The sequence below is a fragment of the Podarcis muralis genome, chromosome 6, assembly GCF_964188315.1.
Source record: "Podarcis muralis chromosome 6, rPodMur119.hap1.1, whole genome shotgun sequence".
NCBI classification, from domain to species: Eukaryota; Metazoa; Chordata; class Lepidosauria; order Squamata; family Lacertidae; genus Podarcis; species Podarcis muralis.
The window spans coordinates 49985682-49998857 of NC_135660.1; the positions used below are offsets into that span (position 1 = coordinate 49985682).

At 41.8% G+C, this 13176-nt stretch overlaps 2 protein-coding genes across 11 annotated transcripts in view; both read left to right on the forward strand.

The window, feature by feature from the left end:
• The window catches only part of TDRD1 (tudor domain containing 1), a 30459-nt gene extending 21761 nt beyond the window's left edge, over positions 1-8698 (forward strand). For all 5 annotated transcript variants that reach the window (XM_028730203.2, XM_028730202.2, XM_028730205.2 and 2 more), the window contains 8 exons: positions 516-686; positions 1204-1458; positions 3221-3331; positions 3906-4019; positions 5036-5203; positions 5862-6071; positions 6269-6315; positions 7525-8698. In XM_028730203.2, the coding sequence (XP_028586036.2) occupies positions 516-686; positions 1204-1458; positions 3221-3331; positions 3906-4019; positions 5036-5203; positions 5862-6071; positions 6269-6315; positions 7525-7629 (1181 nt within the window). In that variant the 3' untranslated portion in view covers positions 7630-8698. The remainder of the gene's footprint in view (positions 1-515; positions 687-1203; positions 1459-3220; positions 3332-3905; positions 4020-5035; positions 5204-5861; positions 6072-6268; positions 6316-7524) is intronic.
• Positions 8699-9879: 1181 nt separating this feature from the next.
• The window catches only part of VWA2 (von Willebrand factor A domain containing 2), a 40849-nt gene continuing 37552 nt past the window's right edge, over positions 9880-13176 (forward strand). For 3 of the 6 annotated variants that reach the window (XR_003706832.2, XR_003706833.2, XM_028730213.2), the window contains exons 1-2: positions 9897-10421; positions 11401-11531. The gene's annotated coding sequence lies outside the window, so the exon portion shown is untranslated. Of the gene's footprint in view, positions 10422-11400; positions 11532-13176 lie in introns of all 6 variants that reach the window. The other 3 variants (XM_028730216.2, XM_028730215.2, XM_028730214.2) reach the window with 3 other exon arrangements.

The following is a 13176-nucleotide window of genomic DNA, read 5'->3' on the forward strand; positions in this document are numbered from 1 at the left end:
ACACCACTTACCAATAGGTCAGTTAATAATATCCCAAAGAAGCCCCAAAGCTGATACCATTTGTACCTAGACAGCACCCCAGGCACCCAGCATTTATGCCTAAACTCAAAAGGCCACAAATACCCTCTCAGTTCTCCTAGCAGCTACTCCCTTAAAAATGTCCCTGGGGCATGTCAGAGGGAAGCTGCCATCTTCTGATGGCAAAGAAGAGTCTCCTCACTAAGCTGTTGCCAGGGCTGAAGATAGGTCTTGATATGTATATATTTCTTTTTATTATTATCCATTATCCTTGAATAGGATCTTAGTACTTTTCTTGCAATATGACAGAGTAACTTTAATGTCTGACTAAAAATGGTATCGCTTTGAAATAGGGGTAGCATCAATCTGCTATATCTGTCTATGCCCAAGTAAGACATGAAGCAAAAGATCAGACTACTGTTTTTAATGAGAGAGTAAATTATTTGTATGCTTACTGGATATTACAAGATCTTTGTTTCTGTCTTATCTTAATTTAGGTGATGGTCGATGGTATCGGGCTTTGGTGAAAGAAGCCAGTTCATTTGAAGCTTTTAAAGTTCTGTTTGTAGATTATGGAAACTATGAAGAGGTAACTCTGGACAAAATCAGACAGATTACATCTACATTTATGAAACTCCCATTTCAAGCAATTGAATGTTCGCTGTCAGGTACAGTTACCTTACTTCAGTAGAAATCTCTTGAACTGCAAATAAGATATAAAGTTACACTGTTTTAAACAATATTTCTGTTTAAGGTGTATTCCTGAATCTAAGATCCAAAATATTAATCTGTTAGGCACTTGAAGCCTGTATCTCAGGCTAAATTGTCCTAAGGGAATAGGAGTAAGAAAACAGTTAAGCCACAACCAACAGAGTAGTGTAGGATAAATATGACCCAGAAACTGTTCCAAATTAGAAATTACTAAATACTGAAACTGTCTTTATTCTTGGATATTCCTACGTTTTGCACATGTAAATCTTTTACATATTTATGTAAAAGATTTTAAATTTATGATGAACAGGTCCCTAAGGTTTTCAAAATCCTCTAATATATTTATAGTACAATTTATTCATTTTTACTGAGATACAAGTTTTCTAGTAAAAATAAGGGATTTGCAGCCTTAGTAACATCAAGAGCATTGTCTAAAGAGTCCCTAATGGCTGCTTAAACATTTTCCCCCCTCAGGTGTAAGACCCATAAATAAGGAATGGACAGCAGAAGCTACAACAACACTTGAGACGTTCACAGCTGGGAAGAAAATTCAGGCCAGAGTAGTTTCTTTAACGACAAATGGTGCTGAAGTAGAGCTTATTGACAATTCTGAGAGCGGTCCCATAGTGATCAGCGAATATTTAATTAAGAATAATTTAGCTTTGAAAAAGGAAATAGTGTCGGATCTGAATGTGCAGCCAGGTGAATTGACAGACAGTGATTCCCAAGGTAATGTTACTAACTTTTAAAAATGAAGAATCTGCATAAAGTTTGTCTGTTTTGTGTAGGTATAGGGAATGTGCTGTGGTGTTAAGCATGTCAATCAGCAAATGTGATAAATTATTAAGTCACCAGGTACGTTTTGAACTTTCTGTTGATGAATGTTATCACATTGATGGAAATGGGCATAAAACTTCATGGTTCTCCATAGATGAGCTGAAAGAACAAGCAATAGTACGCTTCAATAACAGTATAGATTTCAAAATTAAACATCACGAAATCCATTACCTGTGTAGAGTTGTTCCCTTCACAACAGGCTATGTAACATATCTATTTCTGTAAACTATGGTCTAATTCACACATCGTTGTAAACCACAGGTGGACAACCAAAGGGCAGCATGCAGCCCTTGGCCATCCTCTCTGGGTGATGGGGGAAATGAGAGCTCTTCCCATGCAGCTTAGCAGCAGGAGAAATGTACACATTGCACGTGCTGAGAGGAGCCTTTAACTTCCTCCTCAAAAGCTTCTGATCCAGACAAGATTGGTGTTCCCACACGGCATCAAGAACACAAGGGGCAGGGATTAACATCCATTCCCCCACTACTTCCTGTGCAGATCAGCTAGTGGGGAGATAGTGTATATAGTGTGTACATGTGAATTATGCATTGATGGTGTGTGAGAGAGTTGTGTATGTCTTATTTAAAAGCACTGTCCAGTGCTGACTGTGCCCATCCACTGGCTTCACATCTTTTATAAGTGGCAGCATATAATTGTCAGAACAATTAGCACATAAATAATCTGTTTTGTAAAGCTTCAAAGGCAAAGATGCGTTGTCTGGCAATATATGTTGGTACGTATACCCTACTACTATTTCCGTGGCTTTTTTTGTTATATCTTCAGCATTATGGATATTTAATTGATGCCTACTAAGGATCACAATGGGGACGCGGGTGGTGTTGTGGGTTAAACCACAGAGCCTAGGGCTTGCCGATCAGAAGGTCGGCAGTTCGAATCTCCACGATGGGGTGAGCTCCCGTTGCTCGGTCCCTGCTCCTGCCAACCTAGCAGTTCGAAAGCATGTCAAAGTGCAAGTAGATAAATAGGTACCGCTCTGGTAGGAAGGTAAATGGCGTTTCTGTGCGCTGCTCTGGTTCACCAGAGGTGGCTTAGTCATGCTGACCACATGACCCGGAAGCTGTACGCCGGCTCCCTTGGCCAATAAAGCGAGATGAGCACCGCAACCCCAGAGTCGGTCACGACTGGACCTAATGGTCAGGTGTCCCTTTACCTTTACTAAGGATCACAATCTAGAATTACTGATAATTGCAAAGTTATTCTAAGAAAAAAAGAAATAAAAACTGATGAGGGGAAAGGAAACATACAAAACATTGCATCCCTTGGGCCCAACACTGTGGATTTTTGCCTTTATGTGGAGGATTCCCCCAGCTGTTTCCTCTGTCCTGCTTGCATGCAGGTAATGCAAGGGGCGATTGCAGGGAGCAGGAAGATCCATGCATGCCTTCCATAACCCTGTCCACTTCTTCTGTGTGCATCCTCATGCTATTTGCATGCATGCATGCACAGGTGATGGGGAACAGGGATTCGGGTTCCACCGGTATGCATCCTCTGTATCCATACTCAGGTGGGATCAGTTCTCACTTTTCTGTAATGTAGACTCCATCCTGAAACTAATGGCAGGTAATTTTCATAACCAAGGTCAGCCACATAAAAGTGCTTAGCAGATAATTTTCACTTGTGTGTAATATTGCAGGATGCATACAGTGGACAACAACAGAATTTCCGGTTGGTGAAACTGTGCCTGTTCATGTATTAGATGTGACAAACCCTGGTTTATTCTATGCTGTACCCACAAAAATGAAAGGTAAGGACTACAGAATGTTGTAAGTTGACATAGATTTTCTTTATGTGGGCCCCGTTCAGTCATAATAGAAAACAATGTTTTTCACTATGTAAATGACCACGACAAAATCTGGTCACAAATGATCATTATTCCCTTCCCTTTTTAATGCCTGTAAGAAGACTAGAAGTTCCCCATGTGACGTTCAGATTTGGAGAGTTATGGTTTATTTATGAATTGTTCTAAAACCATGACCCCATGGTGTGTTAAACTTCAATTTGAAGAAGCCCATTGTTACGTATCTGCACCAGAAGTGTGCAATGACTTAAAAAAAAACCTGCACTAGTTGAAAGTTTTATAATTTGGGAACTTGAGTTACTGAAGAAAGAAAGGCAGTACTGATAACCATACTTTTAAAAATAAAACTAAAGAAAATATTTTAGGTTTGCAAATTCGCTACTTTATTATTAATATGTTATCCAAGGAAATTTAGCTTAAGTAGCATGCTTCTAGATGCTAGAATGTATTTGCTCATAGACTTTATCAGAATAGGTGAGTGGTAGAAGATACAAAACATTACACTTCTTTTATGTTTTAGTGGATCTGCAGAGACTCCATAAGCTAATGACTGGACTTGCAGATTACTGCAATTCTCAGAATGATTCCAGTTTCAAGCCAAAAGTTGGTGAACCCTGTTGTGCCAGATTCACAGGTGAAAAAATGAAAAAGTGTGTGTGTTTGTGTATTAGAAAATGTTAAGATTACTTCATAAAAAAGGAAAATATTTTAATTACTTTCTTAAAATGTCTAAAATAAGCCTATAGAGCTTGTAGTCTACAAGAGGGAGATGATGGCTGAATTTCACACTATCATGTTTAAAATAGGTAACTCCCAGTTCTTGCATAACAGCTTAGTTGGATGAAATGGTATCACAGGAAAGAACCATTTTCTTGGGTAGTATACTATGGGTAATATGGTGAAGACCCTATTATCAAGTGGTAACCTTTACTACTACAGTAACTGAGTGACCACCCAAATGGATTATACATACAGCCCTTCAGTAATCTGAAGCATCTAATTCTTTTTTGGGGGCACGGAATTTGACAGCATACATCCTCGCTTCTTTCTCTGGGTCCAATGAATCAGTTGCCTCCTTAGGAGAAAGATAGTCCAGAGTTGGGTTGCTAAACAAGTAACAGCATCTTTAATTGGTGTGGCTGTCTCTAACTGTGTAGAGATCTCGTCTACCCTGGTGGGAATAACATAAGGAGTAGTGGCCATACAACCAAGACTTGAAAATCCCTATTGCTGTTTTCATCTATGTACTGATAGAGCAATAGACACATGTCCAGAACTACAGTGATAGTATTTCAGCATTTAGGGGCACTTTGTCTAGGTTCAAACTAGGGAGGCATGCTATTCACTCTGCAGTCTTTTTTAATCTTTTCTGGCCAAGTGGTGTGAACTTGTAATGTAAATTCCTGACAAGTAAGCTGACTTTTTTGGTTGCCAAATAATGTGAATCAAGCAGTATCACATCATCTAAAGGCAGTCCAGTGAATCATAATTTCCAAATCTCCTTAAGTTGTGAAAATCTAGCTTTTAGGGAAATGCTTACTGGTTTCAGGTTTAAGAGAAATCTCTTTTAAGCAGGATATAAAGTTTCACATAATGGTAAGCCTCTTAAAACGTAAAATGGTAAGTCTTAAATTTTGTTCACTTTTTTAGGTGATGACACTTGGTACCGTGCTGTCGTTCTGGAAGTTTGTGTATCAGAAGTCAAAGTGGCATATGCAGACTATGGAAATGTGGAAATGTTGCCATTATCTAGGCTTCTACCTATAACTGCCCCCTACTTGGAACTACCTTTTCAGATACTCAAGTGTTCCATTGCAGGTAGCAAACCAGCTAGAGCAATTTGTCAAAAAACCAAATGCCTTAATATGAATATATATTCACATGTATACAGAGCCTTGAATTTTAATGTGTTAATAAGCAGTGCTAATGTTATCTTGTAATTTTCTTGTGGAAATCTCTTGGAGAATAAAAGTGGAATGTAAATATGAAATTAAAATTGTCAAATGTTCCATAGGTCACATGCCAGAGGTAAAAGCAGGTGCAAACATAAATGTTTTCTTTGACTGTAGGGTAGTTTTGCACACATTCACACACTCCTCTATCCTCCAACCAGGCAAGCAAGAGGCATTATCAAAGTTTCAAGGGCACATTCCAGCTAGGCAGAAACACTGGCTGAGGAAGAGGTGGGGTCTGGATAGATCCTAAGCGCCAGACAGAGGACTAGAAGGGCCACAGTTGGCCTTGTGGTCTGAGGTTCCCCACCCCTGTCTTAAAAACATTGCAAAAACTATTCTTGTGGTGGCAGAGTTCATGTGCAAGAAGGATTGCAAATGTATTTAAATATAAACGGAGTAATTTTCATTATTTTAATGGCACTGATTTTAAGAAAAGCAATGTAAACTGTCAGATTTATAAGCACTAGAATTGTAAACTGTCAGTAGCATAGATTTGAATTTAAGGTTTATTTGTATTCTAGGAATTATGGAACTGGATGGAAAGTGCTCCAGCTTAGCAGCAGAGAAGCTGAAAAGTTTTTTACTGAATGAGTGTGTGACAATTACAGTGAAAGGAGTTAATAAGAATATTCATATAGTAACTGTCAAAAAAAAATCTGGAACTAATACTATGAATGTAGCTGATGAACTAGTAATCGAAAACTCGGCAAAAGATAGCAAGATTGAGAATCGTAAGTAATTTACCCTGAGGTAATTTGCTAAAATGTAACCCACATACTTACTATAAAGATTTGAAAAGTTTGTTACCACATAACACAAATTTTTAGTCAGTACTTTATTTTACAAAATTGGAAATGCCTTGCTATGGGCAGCCTTATGGCTGTTCAGTGGTGTTACAAGAAGCTATATATATTTGTTTTTCTTTCAGGATGTGTAAAGAACACTAAGTGCTGTTGTATGGAGCTGAGAAAGCAAGTAAGTTTCAATTTGCAGTTGAAGTTCTCTTTGTTTCCAAATCCTGATTGCTTGCAGAGCCAATGCAAGTTTGTTTTGTTTTGGTATTTTGTATCCACCTTCAGACCAGATCTGGTCCGCCCATGATGCGGGGTGAAGCGCTTGCCTCAGGCAGCAGAAGTGCCAGAGGCGGCGCTCCACCCACCCCACCACTTCTGCCACTGAGAGGGAGGTGTTCTGGCTCACAGCGTTGCTGCTGTCAGCCAGAGAAGTCAAGTGAGCAGCACCGTGGATCCTGCTGAGTTTGGCAAGAGCCAAGGAATTCCTGCATGCCATTTGTGGCTTGGCAACACTTAGAGGAGCACCTTGGATCCTGCCAAGTTCAGCAAGAGCCCGGGCACAGCAGTGGCAGAAGTGGGGTGCCATGGGCAGGAGCAGGAGCAGGAGGCAGCAATTCCCATTTTGCCTCAGGTGGTGAAACAAGACAGGCTGCCCCTGTTCAGACTCCATCATGGATGTTGAAGAGGTAGCAAGACTGTCAGTTATGGAAACATCAGACACTGGTATAAAACATGTTTTTAAGAGGTTGCTGCCCAGCTCACTTTATTCTCCTAAATAAAACTTAAGCATTTGTTTTCTAGCTGAAATTTGGATGGCAAACAATATTGACTTCAAAATGTTACTGCATTTCATCAGCTTTCCAACTGATTTTCAGTATATTTCGGTTCATTTTGAGAGATGAGTTTGGATCCAAAAGCTCCCTTCTGACAGAAGGTGCATTTGCATTCAACCTGAGATCATGATGTAGACAGGTTTGAGTATTACAAACTATTTAGCTTAGGTTTTGCTAAGTGTGCTTTTTCTTGCTTTTTAGTATGTGTGTTGTGTGCTTGCTTATTTTTTCCATTTTTTGTTAGGAGTGTTTTATAATAATAATAATTTATTATTTATACCCCGCCCATCTGGCTGGGTTTCCCCAGCCACTCTGGGAAGCTGCCCATGTTTGGTTTTGTTGATGTGTGCATTTTGCTGGCCTTGCCTGTTTGTGGGAAGGGTTCTAATTGTTCTAATTTATTTTTTTGACTTTGTGTGTGGCAGGAATACCTCTTTTTTGTTTTTGGTTGGGTCCTTTCACTGAGCATTACCAGTTTTACCTGATGTGAAACGCACCGCCCAGGCCTAAGACAAAGTTGTTCCATTATAATGGCTGTTTTTTCTACCCTTTCATAGGTTACAAAGCTTGAACAGATTATTTATTTTCTCCTAAAAGATCGCTTTGGTGAAGAAAAAGTTCCTGAAATGATAAAGCTTTTTGAAGAAGCTGTGTTGGAATGAACAGCATAGTATAGTTGTTGAGTACTGTTGAAATCCATACTGTTCACTCTAACCTAAGCCTGTAATCTTAAACCATTTAGTTGAAAATACATTCTGTTGACATGTCAGAATGTAACTACTTAAGTACATAAATCAAGGTTTATTTCCTGTCTTGCATTTTGGATTTCATGCTTGCCTTCAGCTGATGGTCTGGGCAGTGTTTGTTTTCTTTCTCTCATCCCTTATCAGTGTAACCAATTGCATCTTTATCATTATTCAAGTTGCAAAGATCAGCTTCCTCTGTGTTGATCTGATCAGAAGTTTAAAGGCATGATGCCTTCTGGATAGAAGGATTTTTACTTCAATCTCTTAAGAAATTATTCAGTCCGGACACGACAATTCATTTAAATCTTCGTCCCCATTAAGTAGCCCATAAAGGCCTCAATTATTTGGCTTAAAAATCTGTATTTAAGTTTCTTATGTGTCTAATTTTAAAATGGCTTTTCAGAAGTATTTAGGACTTCACATAAAGAAATAGATTTGTTTAGCTATTGTAGCTAGTAGAATTGTGGGTTTGTTTGTTTTTTTCATTTTTTGAACCCTTTTTCCTTTTGGGGGGGAAATGTATGTTGATTCTCTTTGTTTTTATTACCGTATTTATTTTATTATTTATTATTATTTACTCCTGCTAAACTCACCCAGTCTGCAATCCTCACCCCTCTCCTGATGATGATGTGCTGGGAAGGATGGTGTGTGTTTAGGTGCAGAGACTGCTGCTGAATCTGGGCAGGTGACAACTTCCTGCCTCTGGTTCTCCCACTGTTGATAGTTAGCAGAAAACCCTGTTTCAGGTTGGAGGTAGGTGATGGAGGCTTTGGATATGGGATACAAAGCAGGAGTGGTCCCTAAAGGACCCAGTTCCCAGGCACTGTTGAGTCAACTCAGTGGATGCAGCAAAAAGCAGGAGAAACTCTGCTCTTCCCCCGCCCCCTGGCTGTCAGGTCTTCATATGCAGCTGCAGGTTAGAATTGCTCAGTTAGTCCTATTGGTCACAGTGAGATTTACTTCTGAATAAACATCCGTAAGATTGTGCTGTGAATCTTCTTTACATCGAAACATTTTACTCTTGAGCCTGTTTGTGCATGGCCTTCAATCACAGAGAAGTGCAGCTCTGAATTGATCATACACTTCACGTTGTGACTAGGTTACTAGCAAAGGCTAGAATTTAAATGTAACTACACAACTTCTGCAGATGAACAAGGTCCATGATCACTTAATTTATTTAGTCCTCAGGATAAGCTTACGCTGAAGCCTGCTACAATGGGATCTGCCTGCAGGTGGTAATAGCCCACTCATATAGTTACAGAGTGTTACCTGTTCTCTGGTCTCTCCGCTGGTGGGCCCCTGTCACAAGGCAGGGAGCTGTGCTACATCTAGGTCAGTGGTTCCAAACATTTTGACACACACACCTGAGTCTTTGTACACCAGTTAATAGTTTTTCTGCCTGTTGTAGCAGTTGTAATATGCTGTACTAGATGCAGTCAAAGCTTTAATTGTAGTTTATTTGCTGCGGCTGTTACTTATTGCCTGTTACTGTATTGCAATCCAAATTCCATAGAATTCAAACTATAATAGAATATAAGAAAGAAAAGCAATTGAAATACAATTAAGAAGCAGAGTGAATACTTAATTTGATTATGCCCTATCTCCTGTCTTCAGCCACCACAGACCACCATTGTGAATCCCTGATCAAAATGGATGCAAGCCTAACAGTTTGAGAACCCCTTTGGTTTATTCTTTCCACAGCAATGAAGGCGCTTTCTAGGAGTAAATGTGTAACGGTTCAATAAGCATCTTGGGAGACTATGCATGCATTTATGTATGAGCCATGGGATGATTGGGGATTTGAGAATTGTGGCTGTAGTTCATGATAACATACTTGCGGGGACATTAGACTGGGATAGCTCCATCAAACGTTAGCCAGTGTTTGGTAAATGGAAAACAAGTCAATTTCCTTAGAATCAACTCCAACATTAGTCGAGATAGAGCCCACACCACAGGCAATGAATGAGGGAAGCACTTTAAATCCACGTCTATGAGGACATGCTTTGCCCCAGCAGCCTGAAAGGGAAGCAAAGTAGGGTGGGTCTGTGCCCCCAGTGTCCTCTGGCTTTAGCTCTGACCCCAGTGTGTAATTGCTTGTTGACATTCCTGGCCGGCATTCCTCACCTTAAAGGTACATTCCTCTGGGTCAGGAAGCCACCCGCCCCACCGCTCCTTTGGGAAGCGCCTCCCTCCCACTCTCGACGTTCAAATGGGCAGCAGCTGGAGTTCCGCCCGAAGCCTCGAGGTTGGCTTGGTTTGGAGGGCGAGGGGGGCGTCGATCAGCGCGTCATTCGCGCCTCCTTCCTCGGGCACCCGGTCAAAAGTGCGCACGGGGCGGGAGGCGGAGGTTAGGAGGGGAAGAAGGGGCTTTCCTGGGATCGCCAGGCTGTCCGCTCGTAGTCCAGGATCGGTGCAAGCGCAACAGCCGTCGGAAGGCGTTAAGGCGCTTCGGCGATCGCAACAGCTGTCTCTGCGCCTCGCCGGAGGAGGAGAGAATAGTGCCCCACGGCCACTATTGGGGCTGAGCGGCCGATGCAAGATTTGCCTGCGCTGCAGCGCAGTCCGTGACATAGGGGAGGGGAGAGAAAAGAACGGCTAGGTGTAGAGAGCACCTGGAGGTGGAGGGATAAAACTTGACCTCGCCTTCCGTCTTGCAAAGATTGCTCTGCTCTTCCATTGCTTCCGTCTGGGGATCCGCAAGGGAAGCGGTAAGTTCCACGAGCGCCTCGTTCGCGATTTGCAAAGGGAGCCGCGAGTTTACAGTAGGGAGGCTGCAAACCCTAAGCAAAAGTAAAATGAAATCTGCGTGCAGGGTCAGAGCAAGGGGGACACCGCGCGTGGTTTTGGCACTGCGCTCAGCAGTTTGGAGATCTGTGGCGCAGAGCAAGCGGCGCTTCGGGGACAGAAATCCGGCAGACCCATCCGATGAAGAGGGGAGGAGAGAAGTGAATGCCCCGGACGGTCCTGGCATTGGGAAAGCAAGCACAGAAGTAACAGAGGGCGAGCCTGCCGACGGGGTTGAATTTCAGCATCCTTTCTCTTTCGATCCGCAGCAATGCATTTGGGCGCTGGGACTCCAGGAATTGCTCTTTGAAATGAAGGCGCCTCCCGCACCAGCGCCTGAAGACGCGCAACGGTCCGAACGCAGCTGGTGGCACGTTTTGCAACTTTTAGGGGGGGGGAACTGCGCAACGTAGGGCGGGGGGGGGGCGGCTTCGGGAGTCTTGCACCATCCCTCCGCCCACTCAGTGTTTATAACAGTTGTAGATTTTCACGGAACTAAAATATCATGAAACAGTTCTCAAACTTTCAAGTTCTCCAGAACTCTTCTGCAAGACTTGGGTATGAAGCATGGACGTAGCCAGGATTTATGTTGAGGTGGTGGGGGCACGACACTCGCCTGCCATCTTCCTCTGTCTCTCTTATGTATGTATGTATGTATGTATGTATGTATTTGAATGGGGGGCAGCTATCCTGCCTTCTCCTCCCATGGTATGAAGCAAAATGGGCAAAACCCCAAGAGTTTGCAGTCCCACCTTCATTAACATGCAGCCTTAAAAAGAGTTCTGGAGAACTTGAAAGCTTGATGACTATTACATTGTATTTGCCCCCAGAAAGATATTACTCTGTTGTGACTTTTAGATACTCTCGAATGAGCTGACAAGGCTTTCTCCATTTTTTCCACAGAACCTTGTGCGCAGTTCCTCCCAGTCCTGGACTAGCTGCCTGTGATGGTATGTTAATAGCCACAAGCAGTTTCCTAGTTTCGCAGTTACCAAAAGGGGGCAGCTGTTGCCTGCAGTGCAAAAAATCAAAAGGTGATTTATTTCTACATGCATTTTTCTTTTTCTTTTTTGGGTTGAGAGCAGTGTCTTGTTTCTACTCTGTGCAGTTAGATGGGGAGATAGGTATCTCCTTTGTCTATCTGTGTGCCTCAGGAACCGTGCCAGCTTCCTGGAAGCATACCTGTAAATAAAATGGATCCCTTTCTGCAAATGCAGCCACGACATGATCTTATCAGTGACATGTGCTCATCTGCTTTGCTGAGGGCCTCTCAGGGGCAGCTTTCTGGGAGCAGCTGTGAAAAATGTAGTTGCTGGTCTAGCTGAATCAGAACAATGAGTTGATATGGTGAGGTAAGGCAGAAATGTGGCCCCCAGAACAAGGAAAGGGATGTGGTGGTAGAGCATAGGCATTGTAAGCCCAGGTTCCCAGATTCAACCATGGCACTGCCAATTAAAAGTCTGGAACAGGTAACATGCCTGGAACAGACATGAAGCCTGCAACATTGGAGTGGCATGGGAGACTTTAGGAAGAACAACCTATTTGCCAGTCCCACCAAATGGTCCTATGTAAGATGTGCAAAGGGAAAACAAAATTTATTTCTTTCCCTTTAATGTAAGCCTAGCCTATTCTTCATATTCCCTACCAGTTCATCACTTTCTCTTTTCTCTTGCCCTAATCAATCAAAAATTGCATTGATGCCTCAAGGATATTACGGTAAATATTTTTCATGGATCTCGGTAGGGTGATTCTGTGGCAGAATGCATTGGGGAGTGAGCAGCCCATTGTAAGATTTTTAGTTGGACCAATGCCAACAAATTTACTATCCACAAATAACTGACCATCTTGTATGCACAGTAAAACAAGGGCCATGTCTTGACTACTATGGGTTGGATGGTTTAGTGGGAATGTGCATGACACTAGTCCGCTGGGATAGGATCTCATTTATTTTTCCTGAAGGGTTTTCAAGGCCTTGTTATGATCAAAAGGTAGTAAATATAGGCCAGATCACTATCAGCTGATCGATGATTAAATGACTCACCAAACAAGATGTGCACATGCTCACCATTTTGCTCTTTGATTGCTCTTCTGTTAGCCCTAGATGATTCCAATTTCATTAAGTGTGTAAGTATCTGTAGCCATGAATTCTGCATCTTTTGTCTCAATAGGCATTTTAAATGTGATGTATGTGAGTTGTTATTAGGCTAATTCTCGTATAAGGAAAGAAAGAAAGAGCACAGCCCTAAACACATTTATTCAGAAGTAAGCCCAACATGGGAGTGCATAAGATTCCATCATAAGTCTCCAGCATAAGTATCAATAAGCTGCTTTCCTCATTTTGCTTGCCTGTTTGGCTGCTTCATTGTGAAGATTATGAATCTTTGGACTACTCCACCCATTTTACAGCCACAAACATGAGCTTACCAGTACTTCTACATGCAGTAGGAAGTTGCATCAATCCTTGTGTGATATACACAGTAAAATATTTGTGCACATGCGCATAAAACACCATGTGAAGCTGCCATACAATAGCAGATTATTATTGGAACAAGCAGCACATGCTCACAGTTTGGATACCTCGTGATGTTGAATGTGTTTACCTCAACACAAAAAAATGAACAAAAAATATATTTCAACATCCCACCAGGACCACAAGTTTGGCTTCGTTCAAAGTTTGAT